Here is a 27891-nt window from a genome sequence, read left to right on the forward strand (position 1 = left end):
TGGAAAAAAACACTTTTATTTACAGGTTTATTGCACCATTGTGAAGCATGTATTAAAATAGTTTAACACACGTCCAGGAATTCAGACTCCAGCCCCGAAGTTAATTTAGCTAATATATAGTCTAGAATTTTTTCCGCTCCCAGACTTTGTAAAGGCCGGGAAATTGTCACAGATTCATGCATTCTGCTATGTTTGCTGGGCATGTTCCTGAGGCCATGCTTGTGAATCTGGGTGGCAGACTCCATCTTGTTTGCAGGTGTGATAAAATGCGTTGAGGTGGTTCAGGATTAGGACAGGATTCTACAGATCCCCACAGTGAGCAGGAGATGATGCAGGATCACTAAAGAAATAAAGATCAATAAAAGTGTTTAAGGGAAATGAAAACATTATATTCACAACCACGTACAGTATGTCTACAGCAGGAGTCTCCAAACGTTTCCATGCAGGGGGTCACACTCACATCGCATATTTTACAAATATTCACGGGCTGATAAAAAAAAAAGTATACGTAAACATGCATTATATTGCAGCTTTCTAAATCTTAGATGTGATGGCTGCATTCGTTTTCTTTTTTAGGAATCAGAATCCCGCCTTACCACAGAGGGCCGGATAAAATATTAATGTGGGCCAGATTTGCCCCATGAGCCTTAGGTTGGACTCTGGAGACCCCTGGTCCACAGTTTTCTCATTAGACTGCATACGCTACATGGTATTTATTTAAATTGAAACTCCAGTTTGGTTGAGAGGAAAATAATCCCCTCCAGTTTATTTATACACAATGAGGGTTATTTACGAAAGACAACTCCACATTGCACTACAAGTTCAAACTACAAGTGCAAAGTGCACTTGAAATTGCATTGAAAGTGCACTTAGAAGTGCAGTCACTGTAGATCCGAAGGGGACATGCAAGGAAAATAAAAAACAGCATTTTACCTTGCACATGATTGGATGATAAAATCAGCAGAGCTTCCCCTCATTTCAAATCTACCCCTCAGATTTACAGTGACTGCACTTCCAAGTGCACTTTCAGTGCAATTTCAAGTGCACCTTGCACTTGTAGGCCCAGATTCACAAAGCACTTACGCCGACGTATAACACGTTATGTGTGCGGCAGACCCACGAACCAACATGCGCCTAAAAACAGGCTACACCCCGCCGACGTAGCTTGCACACGCCGGCGTAGGGTGGGCGCACATATGGGCTGGGCGCATGTTGCTGCTCCCATTGATTAGCCATTCAAACATGCAAATGAGGGAAATAAGCCGATTCACGAACGTGCGTGTGCCCGGCGCATGCTACGTGAGATGCGCGTAAGTTGTACGTCCGGCGTAAAGTTATTCCCCATAAATGACGTGCAAACCGGCAACAGACATGCACAGGTCTGCACCAGGGAACACAAGCCGGCGTATTGTGCGCTGGACGTGTGTCTGGCTGGGCGTACGTTATGTTCATGGCGTACACGGTGATCCGACGTAGCTTAGGCAGTTGTGCCGGCGTGGTTGTGAGCAGGCGCAGGGGGGTGCTGTGTATGCGTCCACGTCACGGCGCATGCGCAGTTCGTGATACGTACCTGCCTTGCGCTTGGCCCATTATTTGCTTGGGGTCACGCCCACTTCCACCTACGCCAGCGTGCGCCTTCGAAACCTACAGTACACCACTCTGGCGCAGCGTTGGGAGCGCTGGCTTGCTGAATGCAATGCTTGCCTCTCCGCGCTACGTTGGCGTGGCGTACAGTGTTTGCTCTACGGCGGCGTAATGTGCGCCGTATTCTTTGTGAATCGGGGGCCTTAGTTTGCACTTGTCGTGCAAAGTGGATTTGCCTTTCGTAAATAACCCAGTCAAAGAAACTTGAACCCCTGGCACCTCCTTAAGACTTTTAGTGTTCCTTTGCAAGTATCTTATCCTAAAAGGAACTCACGGCTCCATAATTAACCTAAGAATATTGCTGGGAATACCACCTGTTTTATAACCATATGTGCATATGTGCAGATATTTTTGGCTTTGTAACTCTTTACAGTGTCTTGAAAAAGTATTCATACCCCTTGAAATTCTCCACATTTTTGTCATGTTACAACCAAAAATGTAAATGTGTTTTATTGGGATTTTATGTGATAGACCAACACAAAGTGGTACATAATTGTGAAGTCAAAGGAAAATAATAAATGGTTTTCATTTTTTTTTTTTTTTTTTACAAATACATATGTGAAAAGTGTGGTGCATTTGTATTCAGCCCCCTTCTTTGTAGAACCACATTTCACTGCAATTACAGCTGCAAGTCTTTTTGGGGATGTCTCTACCAGCTTTACACATCTAGAGAGTGATTTTGTTTGCCCATTCTTCTTTGCAATATAGCTCAAGCTTTGTCAGATTGGATGGAGAGCATCTGAACAGCAATTTTTAAGTCTTGCAACAGATTCTCAATTGGATTTAGGTCTGGACTTTGACTGGGCCATTCTAACACATGAATATGCTTTGATCTAAACCATTTCATTGTAGCTCTGGCTGTATGTTTAGGGTCATTGTGCTCAAGTCTTTTGTAGACTCTAAGGCCTCGTACACACGACCAAGTTTCTCGGCAAAAAACAGCAAGAAACTTGCTGGGAGATATTTTTGCAGAGGAAACCGGTCGTGTGTACATTTTCGTCGAGGAAACTGTCAAGAAACTCGACGAGCCAAAAAGAGAGCAAGTTCTCTATTTCCTCAACGGGAATGGAGAAACTTGCCTTGTAGAGTTCCTCGACAGCCTGACAAGGAACTCGACAAAGAAAACGATGTGTTTCGCCCGTCGAGTTCCTCGGTCGTGTGTACGAGGCTTCACAGGTCTTCTTCTAAGATTTGCCTGTACTTGGCTTCATCCAGCTTCCTATCAACTCTGACCAGCTTCCCTGTCCCTGCTGCTGAAAGGCATCCCCACAACATGATGCTGCCACCACCATGTTTCACGGTGGGGATGGTGTGTTCAGGGTGATTTGCAGTGTTAGTTTTCAGCCACACATAGGCCTCGTACACACGGCCGAGGAACTCGACGTGCCAAACACATCGAGTTCCTCGGCCAGTTCAGCCCTGAAGCCGCCGAGGAGCTCGGCGGGACGAGAGCTCCCATAGAACAACGAGGAAATAGAGAACATGTTCTCTATTTCCTCGCCGAGGTCCTCGTCGGCTTCCTCGGCCGAAAGTGTACACACGGCCGGGTTTCTCGGCAGAATTCAGCCAGAAACTCGGTCGGAAGCTGAATTCTGCCGAGGAAACTGGTCGTGTGTACGAGGCCATAGCGTTTTGCTTCTATTTTGGTCTCATCTGACCAGAGCAGCTTCCTCCACATATTTGCTGTGTCCCCCACATGGCTTCTCACAAACTGCAAAAGGGACTTCTTATGGTTTTATTTCAACAATGGCTTTCATCTTGCCACTCTTCCATAAAGGTCAGATTTGTGGAGTGAATGACTAATGCCGCGTACACACCATCACTTTATGTGATGAAAAAAAATGACGTTTTTAAAAACGTCACTTTAATTGACCGTGTGTGGGGGAAAACTTCGTTTTATGTCTTCTAAAAAACGACCAAAAAAAATTGAAGCATGCTTAAATTTTATGTGTCGTTTTTCAAAACGTCAACTTTTACTTCACAGAAATTGACCGTGTGTAGCAAAAACGTCGTTTAAAACGACGTTTTTTCATCCGCGCATGCCCAGAAGCTACTTATGAAGCAAGCTTCAATGGAAAAACGTGGTGGAACGTAACCTCGCTTTGCTAGAACATTGTGAGAAAACGATGGTGTGTAGGCAACTTCGTCTTTGAAAATTGAAGTTTCAAAAACGTCGTTTTTTACTTCACAGAAAATGTCGTTTTTTTTCATCACATAAAGTGATGGTGTGTATGCGGCATAAAAGTTGTCCTGCGGACAGATTCTCCCACCTGAGCTGTGGATCTCTGCAGTTCCTCCAGAGTTACCATGGACCTCTTGTCTGCTTCTCTGATAAATGCTCTCCTTATCCGGCCTGGCGTTTTAGGTGGACAGTTATGTCTTAGTAGTTTTGCAGTTGTGCCATACTCTTTCCATTTTCGGATGACTCTGCTCACCCCATATAATGAACAACAATGCTATTGCCATTTTTTATGTGGGTCTAACTAGGCCCTTGCGGGAGGGGCTATTCACGGAGTCTGTCCTCAGCCCCTCTTTACAGCACAGTCCCCCCTTCTGTATCAGTATCCTTATGCCCCGTACACACCATCACTTTATGTGATGAAAAAAATGACGTTTTTAAAAACGTCACTTTAATTGACCGTGTGTGGGGGAAAACGTCGTTTTATGTCTTCTAAAAAACGACCAAAAAAAATTGAAGCATGCTTCAATTTTATGTGTCGTTTTTCAAAACGTCAACTTTTACTTCACAGAAATTGACCGTGTGTAGCAAAAACATCGTTTAAAACGACGTTTTTTCACCCGCGCATGCCCAGAAGCTACTTGTGAAGCGAGCTTCAATGGAAAAACGTGGTGAACGTAACCTCGCTTTGCTAGAACATTGTGAGAAAAACGATGGTGTGTATGCAACTTCGTCTTTGAAAATTGAAGTTTCAAAAACGTCGTTTTTTACTTCACATGAAATGTCGTTTTTTTTCATCACATAAAGTGATGGTGTGTACGCGGCATTAGTTCCCCTTCACATCACAGCCCCCTTTACATTAGATTGCTCCTTTACAGTGCAGTCCCCTTTACATCACAGTGTCCCTTTACAATAATGTAATCACTATAATGTAAAGGGGGCACCGTGATGTAAAGGGGACTGCTCTGTAAGGGGGGCACTGTAATGTAAATGGGGGCTGTGAAGTAAAAGGGACACACTGTGCTATAAAGGGGACTGCACTGTAAAGGTACACAGCAATGATTACAGCGCCCCTTTACAGCGCAGTCCCCTTTATAATACAGTGCCCCTAGCAATCACAACCTCCTCATCACAGTGCACCTGAAGTCTGCCTACCCCCCCACCCCCACCTTTCCTCTCTAACATCACACTTCACAATCTAATCTCTGCCTCCCTTGCTCAGGACTTCTACCTTTGGCAGGGCAGAGGCTGTGACCAGTCTGTGTTGCACACCCGATGATGTCATCCTCTCAGTAGGGCAGGGGGTGGGAGGAGCTCTCCATTCTGATCTGCAGTTTCTCCCGCCCCCTGCCCTGCTTATAGGATGACATCATCAGCTGGGTGGGCAGAGGAGCCGGGAGAGGACACATAGACATGGCCCCATTGCACAGCAGGGGGTGAGTGGCGACCGCGGTCTGTGATAGCTCTTTGCGGACTGCGGTTATTACTCATCTCCTGCTGTACGGCGCGGTAATTAACAGGTCGAGGACCGGCAATGGAGAATGGGGACCCCTGCCCTAGATGATCCTACACTACAGATATACAGTACAGTACATACTTTCTGAGATGGGAATGAGGGACACCTATTAGCAAAAGTATGTAGGCAAAGGACACGCCATGTCCCCTAAAGGAGAATTGTACACAAAAATAATTGGTTGAACCCACAAGTACTTTTTTTTACCATTATTATTCCTTTATACTGGCTTTTGAAACGTACAAATGGAGCAATTTAGAATTTGGATGAAAGGTTTAGATCTGTAAAACACTCTTTGATAGATAAATAGTGCACTTTATATACAACTATATAGATCAGACCAAAATGAGGGACACATAAGTAGGGAAGAGGGACAGAGGGACCTTGGGCCAGATTCACAGAATAGATACGACGGCGTATCCCCTAATACGCCGTCGTATCTCTTGTCGTATCTATGCGGCTGATTCATAGAATCAGTTCCGCATAGATAGCCCTGAGATCTGACAGGTGTAATTGACTTACACCATCGGATCTTAGGATGCAGTACCTCGGCCGCCGCTGGGTGGAGTTTGCGTCGTTTTCCAGCGTCGGGTATGCAAATTAGCAGTTACGGCGATCCACGAAGGTTTTCGCGTTCGTTATGTCGGCGCAAGTCTTTTTTTCCCATCGCAAAGTTAAGTGTGCTATTAACATAGTGTAAAATTACTCCACCATGTTAAAGTATGGCCGTCATTCCCGGACGGGTTTACGTTACACCGCTGCAAGTTTACAGGTAAGTGCTTTGTGAATCAGGCACTTACACTGAAAACTTGTGGCGGTGTAACGTAAACGGGTTACGTTTGCGCCGCCGCAATTGTACCTGAATCTGGCTCCTTGTTCTGAATGAAGGACAGTCCCTCAAAATCACGGACAGTTGGGAGCTATAGATATACAACTATGAGGCTGTACATACAGGCGTGCCTAGGCACCTCCATATGCCAAGCTGTGCACTGCTATCAGGAATTCCAGACAAGAGCTCAATTTTTCAAGGTACTGCTCGGGCATAATTAACATTTCTAGATGCTCCCTATAAGATAGTAAATCTTCATTTTTTTAGTTCAGTTCCCCTTGAATTGGACATCTGTTTGAAAATCTGTCTTATCTTGATGAAAATGTGTCTAATTTCCAGGGGTAATTCTGTTGCAGAGCTTTGCAAATACATCTCAGTTGGCTGCCCAGGACTGCAGGTACAGGGGTCGCAAATATACAGAATACACACGTCACATACTTTGCAGCCTGATTTGTATCTAATGTTATCAATATGCTTGACAACTGTCCCTCAGAATTTGCATGGAATAAGCATGTCTACATTACCTGCAAGTCCGGCGTTAAATAAAGACGCAGCACCTAGAGACAAGAAGACATCGTCCAGTTTGTACTAGTTTTGTATAAAGTGTGTCTCTTTTTTTTCTTTAACATTAGCATTTCAACAATTTATTCATGAATATATATATTTATATACTGTATATTATAATACATAATAGTAATAAAATATATATATATATATATATATATATATATATATATATATATATATATATATATATATATATATATATATATATATAAAAAATACAAATATATATATATATATATATATATATATATATATATATATATAAAAAATACAAATTAAAAATATAGCTACAACAACCATAGAAGTAGATTTATATATTAGGGCTGCGGAAATTAGCGATTAATTCCTCGATTAATCATTCATTTCTTTGATTAATCAAAATAATTTTGATCGGTACGATCCGCAGATTGAGCTCCGCTGTCTCGCCCATAGGAATGGTCGCGGCTTCGGCCTAGCTCTGGAGCGGCGGCCATCTTGGTACACCCAGCGGCGTCCTACAGTATGGGGGGAGATGTGGACATTACAGTATGGGGGGAGATGTGGACATTACAGTATGGGGGAGAGATGTGGATATTACAGTATGGGGGAGAGATGTGGATATTACAGTATCGGGGGGAGACATGGATATTACAGTGGGGGGAGATGTAGACATTACAGTATGGGGGGGGATGTGGACATTACAGTAGGGGGGGGGGTGTGGACATTACAGTATGGGGGGGGAGATGTGGACATTACAGTATGGGGGGAGATGTGGACATTACAGTATGGGGGGGAGATGTGGATATTACTGTATGGGGGGGGGATGTGGACATTACAGTATGGGGGGGGAGATGTGGACATTACAGTATGGGGGGAGATGTGGACATTACAGTATGGGGGGGGGATGTGGATATTACAGTATGGGGGGGAGATGTGGATATTACAGTATGGGGGGGGGAGATGTGGACATTACAGTATGGGGGGGGGAGATGTGGACATTACAGTATGGGGGGAGATGTGGACATTACAGTATGGGGGGGAGATGTGGACATTACAGTATGGGGGGAGATGTGGATATTGCAGTATGGGGGAGAGATGTGGATATTACAGTATGGGGGGGGGATGTGGATGTTACAGTATGGGGGGGAGATGTGGACATTACAGTATGGGGGGAGATGTGGACATTACAGTATGGGGGGAGACATGGATATTACAGTGGGGGGAGATGTGGACATTACAGTATGGGGGGGGATGTGGACATTACAGTATCGGGGGGAGATGTGGATATTACAGTGGGGGAGATGTGGATATTACAGTGGGGACTATATATGGTGGTGATCCAAAAAATGTATGTGCGTTATAATTAATCGAAATTAGTCGATTAATCGATTAAAAAAAATCGATTAATCGAACACGAACATTTTAATCAGTAACAGCCCTAATATATATAAATATATATATATATATATATATATATATATATATATATATATATATATATAAATTAACTATTCTTCTATGGTTGTTGCTGCTATATTTTTCTTTAGTATTTTATAAATATATATATACCCTACTTTTATGGTTGCTGCTGCTATATTCTTCATATATATCTTAACATTTAATACTATTCATTGCCCTCTTTTTTCTAGCCTTTAGCAACCTATCGCTCTGTATTTTTCCTGCCCTGGAACACAATATAATTTTAAGGCTACAAAAATAAAAGATTTACACAATTTCCCATTTCCTCAATATCATTAGATTAGATAGCCACTTACATCCAAAGGGAGGATATGATGATCTTATTACAGTAAATATTAATTGGGGTGTCACCTTTTTTTTTTCTATTTTTATTTTCAGACTTGTATGTCTGCTCCCTTAGATACACAAAGATATAACGATACACAAGATATAAATGCAAAAAAAAAAGTAGAATTGTATTTATTTATTTTAAAATACTAACACATGCAAGGTTGAACTGCAGCTAACCAGCTAAAAACACAGTTGAATTTGTCAACCATTTTACCTGCAAAAACCATTCTGTTCAGCCAGTCTTGTGATTCAGATGCCCTTGCCCTTGCTCACTACAGGCTATGTAGTCCTAGAGGGAATACTTACTCCGCAGGACAAATTCAGCCACCAGGACCCCTCCTGTCTGCTCCTTCTGTTGCCTCCGCTTGTTGCAAGTCTGACAGTGATAAAAAGGAGATATTCACAGTCTATTAGGTTCAAGTCTATACATTTTCAGCAGTTTCTCAGCAGTATTTGTTGGAATGACTAAAGAAAGTAATAAATAGCTTGCAGGCCTTGTTTTTTATAAAGTGTTTATTTTCTGGATTAAATAGAAATTCACATTTAACACCAGTAATGGCACACAGAAACCTAAGGGGTGTATTATAAAATATTTGCAGAGCTATTCAGCCTTTAACTGTATAAATCCGTACTGTGCAAATGGAGACCAAATTGAATGCTTTGAAAATATATTCACACCCCTTGAAATTTTCCACATGTTACAGCCAAGAATGTAAATGTATTTTATTGGGATTTTATGTGATAGACCAACACAAAGTGGCACATAATTGTGAAGTGAAAGGAAAATGATAAATGGTTTTCCAATTTTTTTACAAGTAAATATGTGAAAAGTGTGGGGTGTCAATACTTTGTAGAACCTCCTTTCACTGCAATTACAGCTGCAACTTGCAAGTCTTTTTGGGGATGTCTCTACCAGCTTTGCACATCTAGAGAGTGACAGTTTTGCTTATTCTTCTTTGCAAAATATCTCAAGCTCTGTCAGATTGGATGGAGAGTCTGTGAACAGCAATTCTCAAGTCTTGCCACAGATTCTCAATTGGATTTAGGTCTGGACTTTGACTGGGCATATCTAACACATGACTGTGCTTTGATCTAAACCATTCTATTGTATCTCTGGCTGTATGTTTAGGGTCGTTGTCCTGCTGGAAGGTGAACCTCCACCCCAGTCTCAAGTCTTTTGCAGACTCTAATGCTGAGTACACACGACCGAGGAACTCGACGTGCCAAACACATCGAGTTCCTCGTCGAGTTCAGTGTGGAAGCCGCCGAGGAACTCGGCGGGCCGACTTTTGCCATTGAACAACGAGGAAATAGAGAACATGTTCTCTATTTCCTCGCCGAGGTCCTCGTCGGCTTCCTCGGCCGAAAGTGTACACACGGCCGGGTTTCTCGGCAGAATTCAGCTCTGAACCGAGTTTCTGGCTGAATTCTGCCGAGAAACTCGGTCGTGTGTACGGGGCCTAACAGGTTTTCTTCTAAGATTGCCCTGTGTGTTCAGGGTTAGTTTTCCGCCACACACAGCGTTTTGCTTTTAGGTAAAAAAAAATCTAACCAGAGCACCTTCTTCCCCACATTTGCTGTGTTCCCCACATGGCTTCTCGCAAACTGCAAACAGGTTTTATTTCAACAATGGCTTTCTTCTTACCACTCTTCTATAAAGGGCAGATTTGTGGAGAGCACGACTAAGGCCCCGTACACACGAGAGGATCTATCCGCTGGAATTTATCCGCGGACCGGTTTCAGCGGATAGATCCGCTGGTGTGTACAATCCAGCGGATATTTATCCGCGGATATTTTTCCGGGCGATGGATTTCCAGCGGATCAAAATTTCTTAGCATGCTAAGAAATCTATCCGCTGGAATCCAGTCCAGCGGATTGATCCGCTGGTCTGTACAGACTCAGCGGATCAATCCGTCCGATTCCCTCCCTCGCATGCGTCGTAATGATTCGACGCATGCGTGGAAGTCCTTATATTTCAGCGTTTCGCACGTCGCCACGTCATCATCGCGGCGACGGCGCGACACGTCACCGCGGAGGGAATTCCGCGCGGATTTTGATCTGATGGTTAGTACAACCAGCAGATCAAAATCCGCCAGAGGATTTATCCCCGGAAACGGTCCGGAGCCGTTTCCGCGGATAAATCCTCTCGTGTGTACTAGGCATAAGGCCTCGTACACACGACCGAGTTTTTCGGCAAAAACCAGCAAGAAACTTGCTGTTTGTTTTTTTTTTTGCCGAGGAAACCGGTCGTGTGTACACTTTGAGGAGGAAACTGTTGAGGATCCCGTCGAGCCAAAAAGAGAGCATGTCTTATTTTTCCTCGACGGGAATGGAGAAATTTGGCTCGCCGAGATTCTCGACAGCCTAACAAAAAACTCGACGAGCAAAACGATGTGTTTCGCCCGTCGAGTTTCTCGGTTGTGTGTATACGAGGCTTAATAGTTGTCCTGTGGCCAGATTCTCAAATCTGAGCTGTGGATCTCTGCGGCTCCTCCAGAGTTACCATGGGCCTCTTTTATGATTCTCTGATTAATGATCTCCTTGCCCGGCCTGTCAGTTTAGGTGGACGGCCATGTCTTGGTAGGTTTGCAGTTGAGCCATACTCTTTCCATTTTCAGATGATGGATTGAACAGAGCTCTGTGAGATGTTCAAAGCTTGGGATATTATTTTATAACCTAACCCTGCTTTAACCCCCCTGGCGGTATTCCCGAGTCTGACTCGGGGTTAGATTTCTGTGCTACGATCGGTAACCCCAAGTCAGACTCGGGCTTGCCTCGCAGCATCCACAGGCTTGGTTTACTTACCTTGTCCCTGGATCCAGCGATGCCACCGCGCTGTGTGAGCGAGCGGGTGCTCGCTCGATTCACACAGCGTCCTCCTGTGCCGCCGATCTCCGTTCCCTGCGACGTTACGACGCACGGGAGCGGAGATCGGCGCCAAATTCAAAAAGGTAAACAAACACTTTACATACAGTATACTGTAATCTTATAAATTACAGTACTGTATGTAAAAAAAACACACCCCCCTTGTCCCTAGTGGTCTGCCCTGTGTCATGCATGTCATTTTATATAATAAAAACCTTTTTTTCTGCCTGAAAACTGTAGATTGTCCATAGCAACCAAAGGTGTCTTTTTATATCAAAAATGGTTTTAGATCAGCTAGAAAACAGCGATAATAAATTATAATCACTTGCAGAATTGTGCGATAGCGATTTGTGGGGAAATCCATCATAAAAAAATAAAAGTAATGACAGCGACAATTCTGCAACTGAGCAAATTTCAGTGATTTTGAGTTGATTACATTATTGAATAATTGTTATTATAATTATATTATTATTTGTTATAATTATTTATAATTATTTATTATATTATAATTTATAATTTTGTTTTTAAAAAAAATGTCATACCCGGGATTCCTACAAGACTCTTGTTTGGTCAGATTTAAGTGAGTTATTCCTAAAAATTACAGGCCTACAATATAAAACGCCAAATTTCCTTGCAAATAATGGTACCGCTTTCAGCACCTTTTTTCTGAAAGAATCATACCGCCAGGGAGGTTAAACTTCTCCACAACTTTATCCCTGACCTGTCTGGTGTGTTCCATGGCCTTAAAGCGGTGGTTCACCCATAAAAACGACTTCCCCCTGTTACACTGCCCCCCCGCATTACAATACGATTATGCCTTTAATTTTTTTTTGGCTGCTGTACATACCTGGGTACAGCTATTCACCCGTGTCCTCCGGGTTGCGAGTCCCGCGGGAGTGGGCGTTCCTAACATGGCGGTGATTGACGTTTTGACTAAAAAATGAGCTCCCCCCCGTCGCGTAAGCCACGTCACGACTGGCGAAAGGAGCCGAACTGCGATGCGCAGGCGCAGTATAGCGCCGACTCGCCGTTCGGCTCCTTCCGCCAGTCGTGACGTGGCTTACGCGACGGGGGGAGCTCGTTTTTTAGTTAAAACGTCAATCACCGCCATGTTAGGAACGCCCAATCCCGCGGGACTCGCAACCCGGAGGACACGGGTGAATAGCTGTACCCAGGTATGTACAGCAGCCAAAAAAAAATTAAAGGCATAATCGTATTGTAATGCGGGGGGGCAGTGTAATAGGGGGAAGTCGTTTTTATGGGTGAACCACCGCTTTAATGATGCTGATGTTTTCACTAAGGTTCTCTAACAAACCTCTGAGGGCTTCACAGAACAGCTGTATTTATACTGAGATTAAATTAAACACAAGTGGACTCTACTTACTAATTAGATGACTTCTGAAGGCAGTTGGGTCCACTAGATTTTAATTAGGGGTATCAGAGCAAAGGGGGTTGAATACAAATGCACGCCACATTTTTCAGATATTTATTTTTGAAAAATGTGAAAACCATTTATCATTTTCCTTCCACTTCACAATTATGTGCCACTTTGTGTTGGTCTATCACATGAGATTTCAATAAAATACATTTACGTTTTTGGTTGTAACATGACAAAATGTGGAAAATTTTCAAGGGATGTGAATACCTTTTCAATGCACTGTATCAGGCAATTTGACCTGGGGAAAAAACTGCCTCATACCATTTGAATTTGTCCACCTGTACATGCGGTTTCGCAGGACGAACAGCTCTGCAATTTTCTTTTATAAATACACCCCTAAGTGTCAGTTACAGAGAATAAAACTCACCACCGGGCAGGAAAACTTTTCGCTGTCACACAGGAAGGTCTCGCAGTGCAGCCAGACCTTGGATAGTTTGGGGACATTCTGGAAGCGAAACGCGTTAAACTGAAACGTGGCTCGGCTGTTCTTCCCGTTTTCATGCACAATAATTGAGTCATCTGAGGGGCACCTGGTACCAGAGAATGTCATTTATAAAATAAACACAGCCAGACAGGAAGAGCTGCACACTGCGATATAATGCATGAGTAGGAGAAGCTGATTGGCTGTGTGGGCAATGCCATGAATGAGGTCCATTCTGTGGTTTACATTGAAGATACTTACCCTTTACTAATGAGCTGCCACTGAATGTGGAAGGCGTAGTCCAGAGCTGGAGTGGCCCAGCAATAATTCAGGACCACCTTGAACCTGCAAAATACACAGAGAATAGGTTATAGTGGGATATTTATTATTTTTAAAATAATTTTATTGGGTTTCGATACAAGAATTCAAGAACAAAATTAATACAATGAAAATGCAACATTAAAGCGGAGGTTCACCCTAAAAAGCAAGTTTCTACCATGAAATCCAGCATACTAGCGTGAGCTACAGTATGCCTTTATTTTTATTTTTTGCGCCGTACTCACTGTTTAATCCCGTAGTCAAGTTTCAGACTCCCCGCGGGGAATGGGCGTTCCTATGCAGAGGGGAACATGATTGACGGCCGGCTATGGTGCGTCACGCTTCCCGAGTAGGACTCGGCTCTTCACGGCGCTATACGGCGCCTGCGCACAGACTAGGAGCTGACTGCGCAGGTGCCATGAAGAGCCAAGTCCTATTTCGGCTATTTCTGGGAAGCGTGACGCGCCATAGCCGGCCGTCAATCATGTTCCCCTCTGCATAGGAACGCCTACTAGTCTGAAACTTAACTACGGGATTAAACAGTGAGTACGGTGCAAAAAAATAAAACAAAGGCATAATGTAGCTCACGCTAGTATGCTGGATGGCATGTTAGGAAAAAAAAAAAAAATTTTAGGGTGAACCCCCGCTTTAAGACCGCTAGATGGAGATGACTATTATAGGAAATAAAACACATTAGGCAAATTACATGGACTATTCTTGACAGCTGTTTGAAGGCTTGAGACATTCACGCAGTGATTTGTTTTTTTCATAAACAGATCAGATGGTGTACTAAGATTTACTAATTGTAGATAATGGCAGTACAGTGATTATCATCATCAGAATTAGGGCTGCCACAGCTTAAACATGGAAATGCAATTATTTTAGTAAATATAAACTGCTAAATACCTTTTTTCATCAGCCGTATATATCAGTCTTGTGACTTCTATCAGTGTCCTGCCGAGCACTTGTTAAAGCTTGTAGGAGGGGTTTTCATTCTCCTGTCCTATGATGCTGCATGACCCCTGACCCTCTGTCTGGACAGTGCTGATTGACCCTCCCAAGAAAAAAAAACTCTCTAGCAATACACACCAAACTGAGCATGGGCAGAGTGTCCCCAAAGCTCTGTACTTTCAGGAGATGGATTGAGGACAGTAAAAGAAGGGGAGGATCATAGAAGACACAGGGCCAGATTCTCAGAAGAGTTACGCCGGTGTATCTACTGATACACCGGCGTAATTCGAATTTCCCGCCGGCGTATCATTGTTTTGTATTCACAAAACAAGATACGCCGGAATTAGGCTAGGATCCGACTGGTGTAAATCACTTACACCGTCGGATCCTAAATGCAATACAACGCTGACGGCTAGGTGGCATTTACGTTCAGGTCTCATTTGTTTATGCAAATGAGCCTGATACGCCTATTCCCGAACGAATTAGCGTCGCGTAGCCGTCGCTTACGTCGTTTCCGTAAGCGTAAGGTTACCCCTGCTATATGAGGGGTAACCTTACGCCAGTCCGCCGTATGCCATGTTAAGTATGGCGTCGGGTCCGCGTCGGCTTGTTCCGTCGGTTACGTCGTTTTCCTAAGTCGTCCGCGAATACGACTTTACGTCAATGACGCCCACGTCGGCGTCATTGACGTTTTCCGTCGAGAACTGGAGCATGCGCACTGGGCTATTTTAAGCCCGGCGCATGCGCAGTTCGATCGGCACGGGGGTACGCTTAATTTAAATACAAGCCGCCCCCTTTGAATTACGCAGGGATACGCCGGGCCAATTACACTACGCCGCCGCAAATTACGGAGCAAGTGTTTAGGGAATACGGCACTTGCTCCTGTAAGTTGTGGCGGCGTAGTGTAAATGGCCGCCGCAGGATCTACCAGAATCTGGCCCACAATGACACAATGCAGAGGATTAACCCCCTAGGTTCCACAATGAGTATAACAAGCATGCTTTACTGCATATACAGACTTATGGAGCATAACGTGTTTTTTGTATTTACATGATAGATTTTAAAGCTTAACTCAAGCAAGTATTAAAATCATGACATATGTTCCTCCTCACCTGATAATGTGTCTATTTTTATAGGGTGATGAGATAAAACAATATATTACTTATCCTAATCCAAAGCTTGAATGTCTACCTTGTAGCCATTTCTAGCAGTGACAGTCACCCCCCAAGCTGTTCTATTTGCTGGTCCTTGGCTGGTCTTGTAAGCATCTCTCTTGCTGACATATTCATGTACAATGCAGGACCAGTGGCAAAGCCCCATCCTGGTGATATGGACAAAGGTCCTGCATTGTGCATAATGTTATAGGAGTACTTGCCCATATTCTGGCACTGGAGAAAAGATGACCAGACCATGTATTACTGTATATCAGGGGTCTCCAAACTTTTGAAACAAAGGGCCGGTTCAATGCACTCCAAAGTTTAGGGGGGACGGACTGTGGCTATTGGGAGTTAAAAATGGCCTGACATCGGTGGGAGTAAAAAATACCATAGGCTTGGTGGTCAGTGAGTGTAAAGAAATTACATCATTGGTGTCGGTGTGAGGAATAGCGCCACATCACTGATGTCAGTGGTCAGATAGGGGCAAGCAAAGGGCCACATGTGGCCCACGGGCCGCAGTTTGGAGACCTCTGCTGTATATCATCCTCAAAATGAACAACAGATCAGACATCATATTTGATGATTTTATTACTGCACAAAAGTGAGTACACCCCTAAGTGAAAATGTCCAAATTGGGCCCAAAGTGTCAATATTTTGTGTGGCCAACATTTTTTCCAGCACTGCCTTAACCCTCTTGGGCATGGAAGTCACCAGAGCTTTACAGGTTGCCACTGGAGTTCTCTTTTACTCCTCCATGGGGATCACGGAGCTGGTGGATGTTAGAGATCTTGCGCTCCTCCATCTTCTGTTTGAGGATGCCCCACAGATACTAAATAGGGTTTAGGGAGGCATGCTTGGCCAGTCCATCACCTTTACCCTCAGCTGTTTTAGCAAGGCAGCGGTCGTCTTGGGGGTGTGTTTGGGGTCGTTATCATGTTGGAATATTGCCCTGCGGTCCAGTCTCCAAAGGGAGGGGATCATGCTATGCTTCAGTATGTCACAGTACATGTTGGCATTCATGGTTCCCTCAATGAACTGTAGCTCCCCAGTTCCGGCAGCACTCATGCAGCCCCAGACCATGGCAATCCCACCACTATGCTTGACTGTAGGCAAGACACTCTTGTCTTTGTACTCCGCACCTGGTTTACGCCACACACACTTGACACCATCTGAACCAAATAGATTTATCTTGGTCTCATCAGACCCCAGGACATGGTTCCAGTAATCCATGTCCTTAGTCTGCTTGTCTTCAGCAAACTGTTTGCAGACTTTCTTGTGCATCATCTTTAGAAGATGACAGCCATGCAGACCAATTTGATGCAGTGTGCGGTGTATGGTCTGAGCACTGACAGGCTGACCCCCACCCCTTCAACCTCTGCAGCAATGCTGGCAGCACTCATACGTCTATTTCTTACAGACAACCTCTGAATATGACGCTGAGCACGTGCATCCAACTACCTTGGTCTACCATGGCGAGGCCTGTTCTGAGTGGAAACTGTCCTGTTAAACCGATGTATGGTCTTGGTCAATGTGCTGCAGCTCAGTTTCAGGGTCTTGGCAATCTTCTTATAGCCTAGGCCATCTGTATGTAGAGCAACACATTTTTTTTTCAGATCCTCAAAGAGTTCTTTGCCATGAGGTGCCATGTTGAACGTTCAGTGACCAGTATGAGAGAGTGAGAGCGATAACACCAAATTTAACACACCTGCTCCCCATTCACACCTGAGACCTTGTAACACTAATGAGTCACACGATACAGGGGAGAGAAAATAGCTAATTGGGCCCAATTTGGACATTTTTACTTAAAAGGTGTACTCATTTTTGTTGCCAGTGGTTTAGGCATTAATGGCTATTTTGAGGGGACAGCAAATTTACATTGTTATACAAGCTGTACACTCACTACTTTACATTGTAGCAAAGTGTCATTTCTTCAGTGTTGTCACATGAAAAAATATCTAAAAAATTATTTACAAAAATGTGAGGGGTGTACTCACTTTTGTGAGATACTTTAATTAAAGTTAATCACACAGCTGAATTATCAGTAAAGTGACAACAGTTTCAGTCAAGCTCATGTGTTTTTTACATTTCCTATTCCCAAAAAGACAACAGTGGGTTGCTGTACCTGCTGCTGATTCCTTTGGCTTCGACTCCAGCGTAGACATCGGTGCCAATGTCTGATGTGTCCACAATAAACGGAGCTTCTTTTTGGGTGGAAAACTTGGCATTCTTTCCAGGAAAATAAAAGCAACCAAACACATGCAATAAAATTTAACATTATACCAAAACTATAATTATAGTAAATGTACAAGTTCTTTGTATAGGCTGCTAAAATATCAGTTTGGTTTGGATATTTAACTGGTATACAGGGCAACAACATACCAACTGGGGGATTCTGATAATAAGATCATATTTATACTATACTTGATAAGGGTCCGACCCCTGGGAAGAGATTATTCCCATGCCTTATGGACATTTTGGGAACAACATATGATGTTGTAACAAGACAAATATGCTATTCCATGTAAAGTATAATAGGCTGTGATTAGAAAAGACTGCTTAGAGCAGGGCACCAGCTAAAACTTTTCTCTAAGCTTAGGGCAGCCTTTCTCAAACTTTGTAATATGAAGGAACTCTTGAAGCATCTTTTTCATGGAACCCTTGCTAGTAAATTGCTGTATCTCACATTACATAAACATGGTGGTCAGTGGGATGAATGCTCTTTACATTGGTGGTCTGTGGGAAGAATGATCCTTACATTGGTGGTTGGTGGGAAGAATGTCCCTTACATTGAAGGTCAGTGGGAAGAATGTCCCTTACATTGAAGGTCAGTGGGAAGAATTCTCCTTACATTGGTGATCAGTGGAAAGAATGTTCCTTATATTGGTGATCAATTGAAAGAATGCCCCTTACATTGGTGATCAGTGGGAAGAATGTTCCTTGTATTGGTGATCAGTGGGAAGAATGTTCCTTATATTGGTGATCAATTGAAAGAATGCCCCTTACATTGGTGATCAGTGGGAAGAATGTTCCTTGTATTGGTGATCAGTGGGAAGAATGTTCCTTATATTGGTGATCAATTGGAAGAATGCTCCTTACATTGGTGATCAGTGGGAAGAATGTTCGTTACATTGGTGATCAGTGGGAAGAATGTTGCTTATATTGGTGATCAATTGGAAGAATGCCCCTTATATTGGTGATCAGTGGGAAGAATGTTCGTTACATTGGTGATCAGTGGGAAGAATGCTCCTTACATTGGTGATCAGTGGGAAGAATGCTCCTTACATTGGTGGTCTGTGGGAAGAATGTTCCTTACATTGGTGATCAGTGGGAAGAATGCTCCTTACATTGGTGATCAGTGGGAAGAATACTCTTTACATTGGTGGTCTGTGGGAAGAATGTTCCTTACATTGGTGATCAGTGGGAAGAATGTGTGTTACATTGGTGATCAGTGGGAAGAATGCTCCTTACATTGGTGATCAGTGGGAAGAATGCTCCTTACATTGGTGGTCTGTGGGAAGAATGTTCCTTGCATTGGAGGTCTGTGGTAAGATTGCTTCTCAGCTAAAAAGATGATGGGTGTCAGTGATTACTTATCTGAGAGGAAAATGCTGATTGTTGCTCACGGAAACCCTAGCAACCTTAAAAGGAACCCTAAGGTTCCATGGACCCTGGTTGGGAAAGGCTGATTCCTAGCATTAAAGGATTGGACTTTTTATTGTTCTCTTTGGGGAAATTTGTTTCATGTCTCAAAGTCATTGTAGGAGTTCAAATCTATATTAAGGGAGGAGAAACCCCAGTTTTAACTGTATCACAGTTTTCCCCATTCCCTTAACTTTTCAATCCCCTTGCTTTTTCTCCCAGTGTCAATGCTCACTATATCTAATATCAAGACATGGTGAAGCTTGGAATTAGAGACCCAGACAACACTAAATACCCAACAAAGGTTCTTGTCAATACCCACTTCATCTGAAACTAGAAAAAATGTGGCTGCAATTTTAATTGTGCTAGTAAAGCCAGTGGAACAATTACCATAAGCTGAATAAGGCCTTAATGGAGCACTTTGCACTCTCAACAATCAAGAATTTGGGTTTAATGATCTTTAATGCATGTTGGTTGAGCTAGTTTGGATAATATTATCTAGTGCCTTTTAATAATTTGTATTTGCCTGTAAAATAAGAAGTTTCCTACTAGTTCTTGGACTCCAACCAAACATAATCGTTACAGTCATGTTAACTTCTGCTATGTCTAAATGGCCATGCCATGACTAGACCTATTGTACAATGGAAAGCCTATCCCATCTAACTATGGCTGACAGAGGGGCTACAGGAGCAGATAAAATCTGAGTTCATGGAATTTGTTTTTGGCTTTTGTGTCGTGAAGCATTACAAAAGATTTGGGGTATTTTTCTCCATTTTGAAGCATACGAACTGAAGCATACATACTTTGACACCTGCAGAAAAAGCTGATACCCAAGGGTGGCCTACCTACAAATCTTGGCCTGACCCTCTTTATAAACATACCAATTTACCCAAAAGTCACTCAAAGTGATCCTTCTGATTGGCCAAAGAGCCAACTGGAAAGATCTTGCTCAATTTGCCCCCAAGAGAGGCCAAAATAGCAAAATGAAGATCAGAAGGAAAGGAAGTTTTGAAAAGACTTACAGCGTAGAAATTGAGAGACAGTTGGGTTTCAAAGGATCCTGAGCTCCCATTTTTCACATGAACTGTGGCTACTCTAGAAGTAGGAAAAAAATATGTAAGACTAAAACATACATGAGTGAGATGCGTCTGGCTAGTTCTGACTCAAAATGAGTTGTGCTCTAAGGATAAGACTTACCTTTGGTCAAAAGCTGCATGGCTGACCAAATAGTTGGACTGGTAGGTGCAGGTGAAGGAGTAGTTCACAGGCTGGTTTTTCACAACCAGGGTGCTGTCGTTGGACACTATTGAGTTGTAGAAATGGTAGATCGGGTTCTTGAACTGGGAAGCAAGTTCAAAGTGATACAATTAAAGCCCAAATTAGCTGAATGATTTAAGACTTTTAAGTCATGTTGCCATTATCTACACAGAACACGAATGTACAATGATGAGTCTCAATGTGTAAGTAGTTATAGAAATGTAATGAATGATCATTGATGGTAGGTGGTTTCCATTTGTATTAGATTTGTGATTTTAGAGAGTGCTGATCCCGTAGCAGACAAACCTTACACTTATCCAATCCCCTGCCAAAGTTGCATTTTGAGTAGAAATTCCATTCATTACTAAGGGAAAAACTAATTGGGGGATTATGCTTTGTCCTAATTTTGGGCAAATTCTGGACTTTTTGCTGAATCTTTGCTATTTCAGCAAAATGCATTGGAGTCAGTGAGAAATCAAAGTGGTTCTCAGTTGTGGAAACAGTGGACCACAATATGATTTTTTATGTCCAAAAAAACTAGGTATGTGCAACCGTGTGTTCCTAGTTCTCCGTTAAGTCAAGTTACCCAGATTATACCAAAGTGCCCAAGGCAGCTACCCCTCCTGCCCACCCTTTCCCTTGCCCTGGCTTTTCCCCCTGAAACCTTTAAACTTTATTAAGCTTTTTGGGACAAGAAATAAAAAAAAATTGTGCTGGGAGGGGGGAAATTGTTATTTTTTTTAGGGGGGTGGGGGATTTTGCTAGGGGCATATGGGGAGAATTTTAGTAGGGGGTGGATTTTTACTAAGAGGAGGCGGAATATATGCTTAGAGGGTAAGGAAACAGATTAATGCTTTTTGGGGTGTGGGATTTTTGCTGACATATTATCCTCATACTTCTTTGGGGAGGTGCGCAATTTGGCATGTTTGCCCTGGGCTGTAGATGATCGTGTCCTGGCACTCGTGAAAGCTACCACATATTGGCATGGATCTTTATAAATGTATGTATTTTGACAGTATTGTACTGCAACCCAGATTTCCTTAACCACTAGACGACCAGTCACCGTCAATAAACTGTGGCAGTTTGGCTCTCTCCTGCATTTCGACGTAGCTGTATGCCTGCCCTCTAAACAGCTATAGCAGGAGTGCACGCGCGCCGCTGGAGGCGTGCGCCCGCCCGCTACATGGCAGGGGACCCGATGCACGTGGCTGGCAGTTGTGATGACCGCTGGCCATGCACGATCGCGGTCACGAGAGCCAGAACGGGTAGCATTCTTATATGGTTTTTCAATAGAAGTTTGAACTTTGCAACAAGCTCTTAGGTGTGCCAATGAAAAAAAATTTCTTCACCCAAATCTGCCCACACTCGGTAAAGCAACCTGAACCTGCATGGTCTAGTTCAGGATGATCTGTAATAATCCCTGTAGTAGGGCATTAAAAGTGTCAGAGGTGCCATTCTTACATCAGACTGTGTTCCACAGTATGACTTATTTCTGGGCGACAGATCGGGAATGGAAAACTGATAGTAACCAGACTCAATAATGCCATTATAACACACTCCGCCCAGGGCCAGCTGGGTAATCTCCCATCCATAGGGGCACTCTGGAATTTTAGCCACAATAGACTTAGGATAGCAATGTACTATGATCACATCTGGAAAAAAAACAAAAATAGAAAAATATCAGTTTTCTGCAATGGAACAAAACTATTGAAACGCACTTTCCTTTAAAATACAGTGACACTTACATATGCGCAACTAACTCCCCTCAACCTAACCAACTAATGCAAAGGAGCAATGGTTTCCGTGTTCCAGTTTTAGTAAATCAAGTCAAAATTTTTTTTCCTGTTTCCTATGCTTTTCAAACAAGTTTTTCTGACCTCCAAAAGAGGGTTATTGTCTTTTTTAGGGGATATGACACAGGGATTGATTTACTAAAGGCAAATAGACTGTGCACTTAGCAAAGTGTAGTTACCCTCTGCAAGTGCAGTTGCTCCAGAGCTCAGTAAATAAGGTAAGGTTTCACTTTGCAAAGAGTACCCAATCACATGCAAGAAAAAGAAAAAAACAGCATTTTTGCTTGCATTTGATTGGATGATGGAAGTCAGCAGAGCTTCTGCTCTTATACTAAGTGCTGCACTTCCAGAATGCAACTGCGCTTTGCAAAGTGAACAGTCTTTTTGCCTTTAGTAAATCAACCCCATAGTTTCTCTTTAGGTACAGTGTAGTGCTATAGGGTAGAGTAGAGAGGAGTTAACTGGAGGAGAGTAGAATGGAGTAGAGCAGGAAAGATTGAAGTAAAGTAGAGCACTGTGGAGTACAATAAAGTAGAGGAGAGTGGAGTAGCGTAGTGCAGAGTAGAGTAGAGTAGAGTGGAAGGGGTAGATTTGAGTAGGGTGGGGTGAGGTGGAGTGGAGTGGAATGAAATAAAAAAGAGTGGAGACAGTAGAGTATAGTGTAGGGGAGTGAATTAGAGTAGATTGGAGTGGCAAAGAGTAGAGTAGAGTAGAGTAGAGTGAATAAGAGTGAAATGGAGTATAGTAAAGAAGAATGCAGTACAGTAGAGTGGAGTGATGTAGATTAGAGTATAATTAAGTAGGGTAGAGTGGGATGGACAAGAGTAGAGCAGAGTGGAATGGAGTAGAGTACAGTAGAGTAGAGTAGAGTAGAAGATAATATAGTGTAGTGGAGTACATTAGAGTAGAATGGAGTAGAGTAGAGTGAATAAGAGTGAAATGGAGTATAGTAAAGAAGAGTGGCGTAGATTAGAGTATAATTAAGTAGGGTAGAGTGGGATGGACAAGAGTAGAGCAGAGTGGAATGGAGTAGAGTACAGTAGAGTAGAGTAGAGTAGAAGATAATATAGTGTAGTGGAGTACATTAGAGTAGAATGGAGTAGAGTAGAGTGAACTGGACTGGAGAGTAAAGCGAGTAGAGTGGGGTGGAGTAGATTAGAGTAGGCTGGAGTGGCGAAGAGTAGAGTGGAATGCAGTAGCAAAGAGAAGAATGGAGGAGAGTAGAGTAGAGTAGAATAGAGTAGAATAGGGTTGGAGAACAGTGTCATAGAGGAGAGTAGAGTGGAATAGAGTAGAGAAGAATGGAGTAGAGAAGAGTAGAGAGGAGTGGTGCATATTTGAATAGAATGAAGTAGAGTGGAGAGGAGTGGACTAGAACGCCGTTTTTCAGTTCAAGGACCTCGACTATAGAACGCTTTACCAACTAATATCCGAATGGAAATTGATCACCTGGCCTTCAGAAAAAAACGAAAGACCCATCTATTCTGAGGGTAATACAGAAGGAAAATGGATGTCAAGCGCCTTAAGGCGATTTAGTTTGCATTTGTAGCGCTATATAAGTAATTCACTTACTCACTCAGAATAGCGTAAAATGGAGTAGAGTGGGGTGGACTAAAATAGAGTGGAGCAGATTAGAAAAGAATGGAGTAGAGAAGAGTGGAATAGAGTAGAGTAGAGTGGAATGGAGCAGTGTAACGCAGAGTGGAGTGAAATGGAGTAGATTACAGTGGAATGGATAAGAATGGAGTGGAGTGGAGTAGATTAGAATGAAATGGAGTGGAGTAGAGTGGATTGCAGTATATTAGTGTAGTGTAGAGAAGAGAAGAGTAAGGTAGAGTAGAGTGGAGTAGAGTGGATAAGAATGGAGTGGCGTGGAGTAGATTATAGTTCAATGGTGTGGAGTAGAGTGGATTGGAGTATATTAGAGTCGAATGGAGTAAAGGAGAATAAAGTAGAGTAGAAACGTGAAGAGGATAGAACACAGCTAAGTCCTATCCAAGAACAATAGGAAAACAACTGTGACTTAACAGAGGAATCTGTTGGAAGCCTAAAATACGGCGCAAAAGAAAGCCATTTTGATTAGTTAAAGCTGCATCATGGTTCCAGATGTTGATTTTATCTCTCAGACTTAAAAAATTATAGAAAATATTTGGAACATACAGACATATTTAAAACCGGTACATTGGCTGGAAAACAATACACGTCCATGGAGTACATCCAATAGAAATATAAATACACTGAAAACCGGCATCCTCAGAACCGTAAAAAGGCAGTTGATCCAGAGGTTACATGGTCCACATTTACTCCAAAAGGGAAACAATTGTGAACATTTCTGGGGGCAACGGCCTACAGTGTTAGTACTAATTCATACTAATTATGAATTAGTATGATTTTGGCATGTATAATAATTTTTCTATTAAGTTATTTATTTTATAGAAAGATTTTTTTGCATTAAAAAACATATCCAGCCTTTTTTATTTATTTTTAAACAGTCTACAGAGTTGGTTAGAACGAGCTCCTGTGGATGTCTGTCCAACATTTTCACAACTCTGGCTGAAATGAAGCCTTTCCATATACAGAGGTTCAGCCCCCCTTTTTCCAGTGGAGACTCAAGGGAACTAAGTTCTATGACAGTAAATAGAAAAGGATCAAATTGTAAGATCCCATTTAATGCATGAAAAAATGATCAAAATAGTCATATGGGTCTCATAGTTTGTAGGCACACCCCTGCATGATGGCACTATGTAATTAAAAGATATTAATAGGTACCGTCAGCCATCATGATAAAGGCATAACATTTAACCTTGGCTGCAATTTTTATTTTATTTTTGTTATCTTTAGTATTGTTTTTAAGATGATATGCACCATATTTTCTTTTAAAAGGACAAATCTTTCTGGGGTCATAAACAGGTAGAGATTTTGTCACCCACAAATTCAGATTTATGGCCAGTTTTAATTCCCAGGATGCCAATCAAGTCTGTCACTGCTTGCACCGCAATGACATGATTTGTCTTTTTCCCCAGACTGTAGGTTCTTTCTAAAAAAAAATCTAATAAATAATAATAATAAAATATATGGGCCAGATTCACGTAGAATCGCCCTATGCTGCGGCGGCGTAACGTATTACATTTACGTTACACCGCCGCAAGTTTTCAGCGTAAGTGCCTGATTCACAAAGCACTTGCCTGTAAACTTGCGGCGGCATAGCGTAAATCCGCCCGGCGCAAGCCTGCCTAATTCAAATGGGCCGGGGACCATTTAAATTAGGCGCGTTCCCACGCCGAACGTACTGCGCATGCTCCGTCCCTAAAATTTCCCGACGTGCATTGCGCTAAATAACGTCGCAAGGACGTCATTGGTTTCGACGTTAACGTTAATGGCGTCCAGAGCCATTCACAAACGATGTGAAATTTCAAATTTCGACGCGGGAACGACGGCCATACTTAACATTGGCTAGACCACCTAGAGGGCAGCTTTAGTTTTACGCGGCGTATCTCTACGGAAACTACGTAAATTTACAGCGACGGGCAAAGCGGACGTTCGTGAATCGGCGTGACTAGTCATTTGCATATTCTACCCTGACCGCAATGGAATCGCCACCTAGCGGCCGGCCTAGAATTGCAGCCTAAGATCCAACGGTGTAAGTCACTTACACCTGTCGGATCTTAGGGCTATCTATGCGTAACCTGATTCTATGAATCAGGCGCATAGATACGACAATCGTATCTCAGAGATACGACGGCGTATCAGGAGATACGCCGTCGTATCTCTTTTGTGAATCTGGCCCTTTATATATATATATATATATATTTGTATATCTGTTTATCACAAGCTGCATTTTAATCTGTTGCATCATTTGCAAAACTGTGGCAATACTTAATAGTTATAAGAGATGCACACGAGAATAAAATGTATTTATGTCTGTATTCCTCACCTTGTTTATTGGGGATACACTTTCCTGCAGTGCTTGCTATCAAAACAATAAGCACAATGAGGGTAAAAAGCACCATTTCTTCAAAGCAAAATAAAACATAAAAAAATTTCAGGAAGGCAATCACCACTCAGTATCTAGAAAAGCCCAACGTCTCAGAGATCCAGGAGTGTCCCCTTTATTGCCTCCATATTCTGTGCCTGGAAGAAGGGATAATAACAAAAAACGTTCCTAATTGTTACTCTGTAAAATATTGATCTCCAAAATCACAAATATTACTAATATGTAAACATACATTCATATTGGATATTATAAATCATCTGTAGAGACATCTGCAGTTGCCAAAATATTTATAATTTAAATTTACTTATTTAAATATAAATTATTTATTCATTACTCATATAACAAATATAAGTGGAAAAACTAAGCATTCAAATATGTTACAATTTATCAAGAAATATATAAATTAAATAAATTGATTATTTTTTAAGCATCCCTTCTTACATATACTAGAGATCATTCAATTTGAATACATTGTTCTATATTTTCCAGGCAAAATGCCAAGAAAAACTATTGTTTTTAATGATAACAGTTTACCATGTTATGAATGTAGCATTGAAGAAAAGTCCTGCATGCTAAATTTTGGGTGTGTAAACAAATCTTTCAAAAATACAATGCCCTCATATTTATTTTCCTCATATATATATATATATATATATATATATATATATATATATATATATATATATATATATATATATATATATATATATAATTATTATTAATTGACATTATTTTATTTTCTGAGGCTCTAAATGTTCTTATTCTTTTATCACATAGTTACAATTTATATATTGCTTTAATTTAATTTGTCTGCTCCATTGTATATTTTTTTTCCCTTTTCTTTTTGTTTTAAACATTTGTAAAATGTAAAATAATAATAATTAAAAAAAAAACACAAAAAATCTGTGGCAGCTAAAATCCTTGCACACTTTAGGGCTACAGTTGCACCTTTGCATTTATGGTGTGCTGCTGCAAAAAAAACATGTTTGTTGCATCTTTGGTGCAGTTTCCATCAAAGCACACTACCCATGAATTGTGGTGCATGTAAGACGCGTCGCACTAACACTGCACACGTTCTACTGGTTAAAATCATAACAAAAAAAGAGTAACAATATGTAATAGAAAATATAAAACTGTGTGGTCTCAAATAATGTCTAATGCCACTATTGTATAATACATTTACAGTGTATGATATATATATATATATATATATATATATATATATATATATATATATATATATATATATATATATATATATATATATTTCTATATAGTAAAATAATTGTGTATTTATTTTTATTTTTTATTTTGTTCCTTTTTTTTTCAAGATAAAAAGTAAATTCTGCTTACCTGCTTTATTCAAGGTTTGGCAATTTGGACAGTCATGTCTTGTCAGTCTTATATGACTGTATATAAGTATTTTTTCTCCCAGTGAGAACCATCTGAGTTGTACTGTACAGGTATCTTCCCTTTTATAGTCTAAAGGCTAAAGAGTAGTGATCCAGAGATAAGTGTCAGCTGCCAATAGAGGAGCA

At 41.9% G+C, this 27891-nt stretch overlaps 1 protein-coding gene across 1 annotated transcript; it reads right to left on the reverse strand.

The window, feature by feature from the left end:
* Window positions 1–27857, reverse strand: TECTB (tectorin beta). The gene is made up of 11 exons (XM_040361627.1): window positions 27707–27857; window positions 26294–26490; window positions 22028–22218; window positions 20507–20649; window positions 20332–20404; window positions 17793–17896; window positions 13506–13589; window positions 13191–13353; window positions 8827–8896; window positions 6690–6722; window positions 1–340 (listed from the first exon to the last, which is right to left on the reverse strand). The coding sequence occupies exons 2-11, from the start codon at window positions 26367–26369 to the stop codon at window positions 288–290; spliced, it is 990 nt and encodes a 329-aa protein (XP_040217561.1). The 5' UTR covers window positions 26370–26490; window positions 27707–27857; the 3' UTR covers window positions 1–287.
* Between the last annotated feature and the right edge of the window lie 34 nt (window positions 27858–27891).

Source organism: Rana temporaria, chromosome 8 (assembly GCF_905171775.1).
Source record: "Rana temporaria chromosome 8, aRanTem1.1, whole genome shotgun sequence".
NCBI lineage: Eukaryota > Metazoa > Chordata > Amphibia > Anura > Ranidae > Rana > Rana temporaria.

Coding starts and splice junctions, on each gene's coding strand:
- TECTB (XM_040361627.1), bottom strand. CDS start 26,369: ATGGTGCTTTTTACCCTCATTGTGCTTATTGTTTTGATAGCAAGCACT. Junction 22,219..26,293: donor GTGTATCCCCAATAAACAAG/GTGAGGAATACA, acceptor TTTTTTTTCCAG/ATGTGATCATAGTACATTGC. Junction 8,897..13,190: donor AAAAGTTTTCCTGCCCGGTG/GTGAGTTTTATT, acceptor TATCACTGTCAG/ACTTGCAACAAGCGGAGGCA.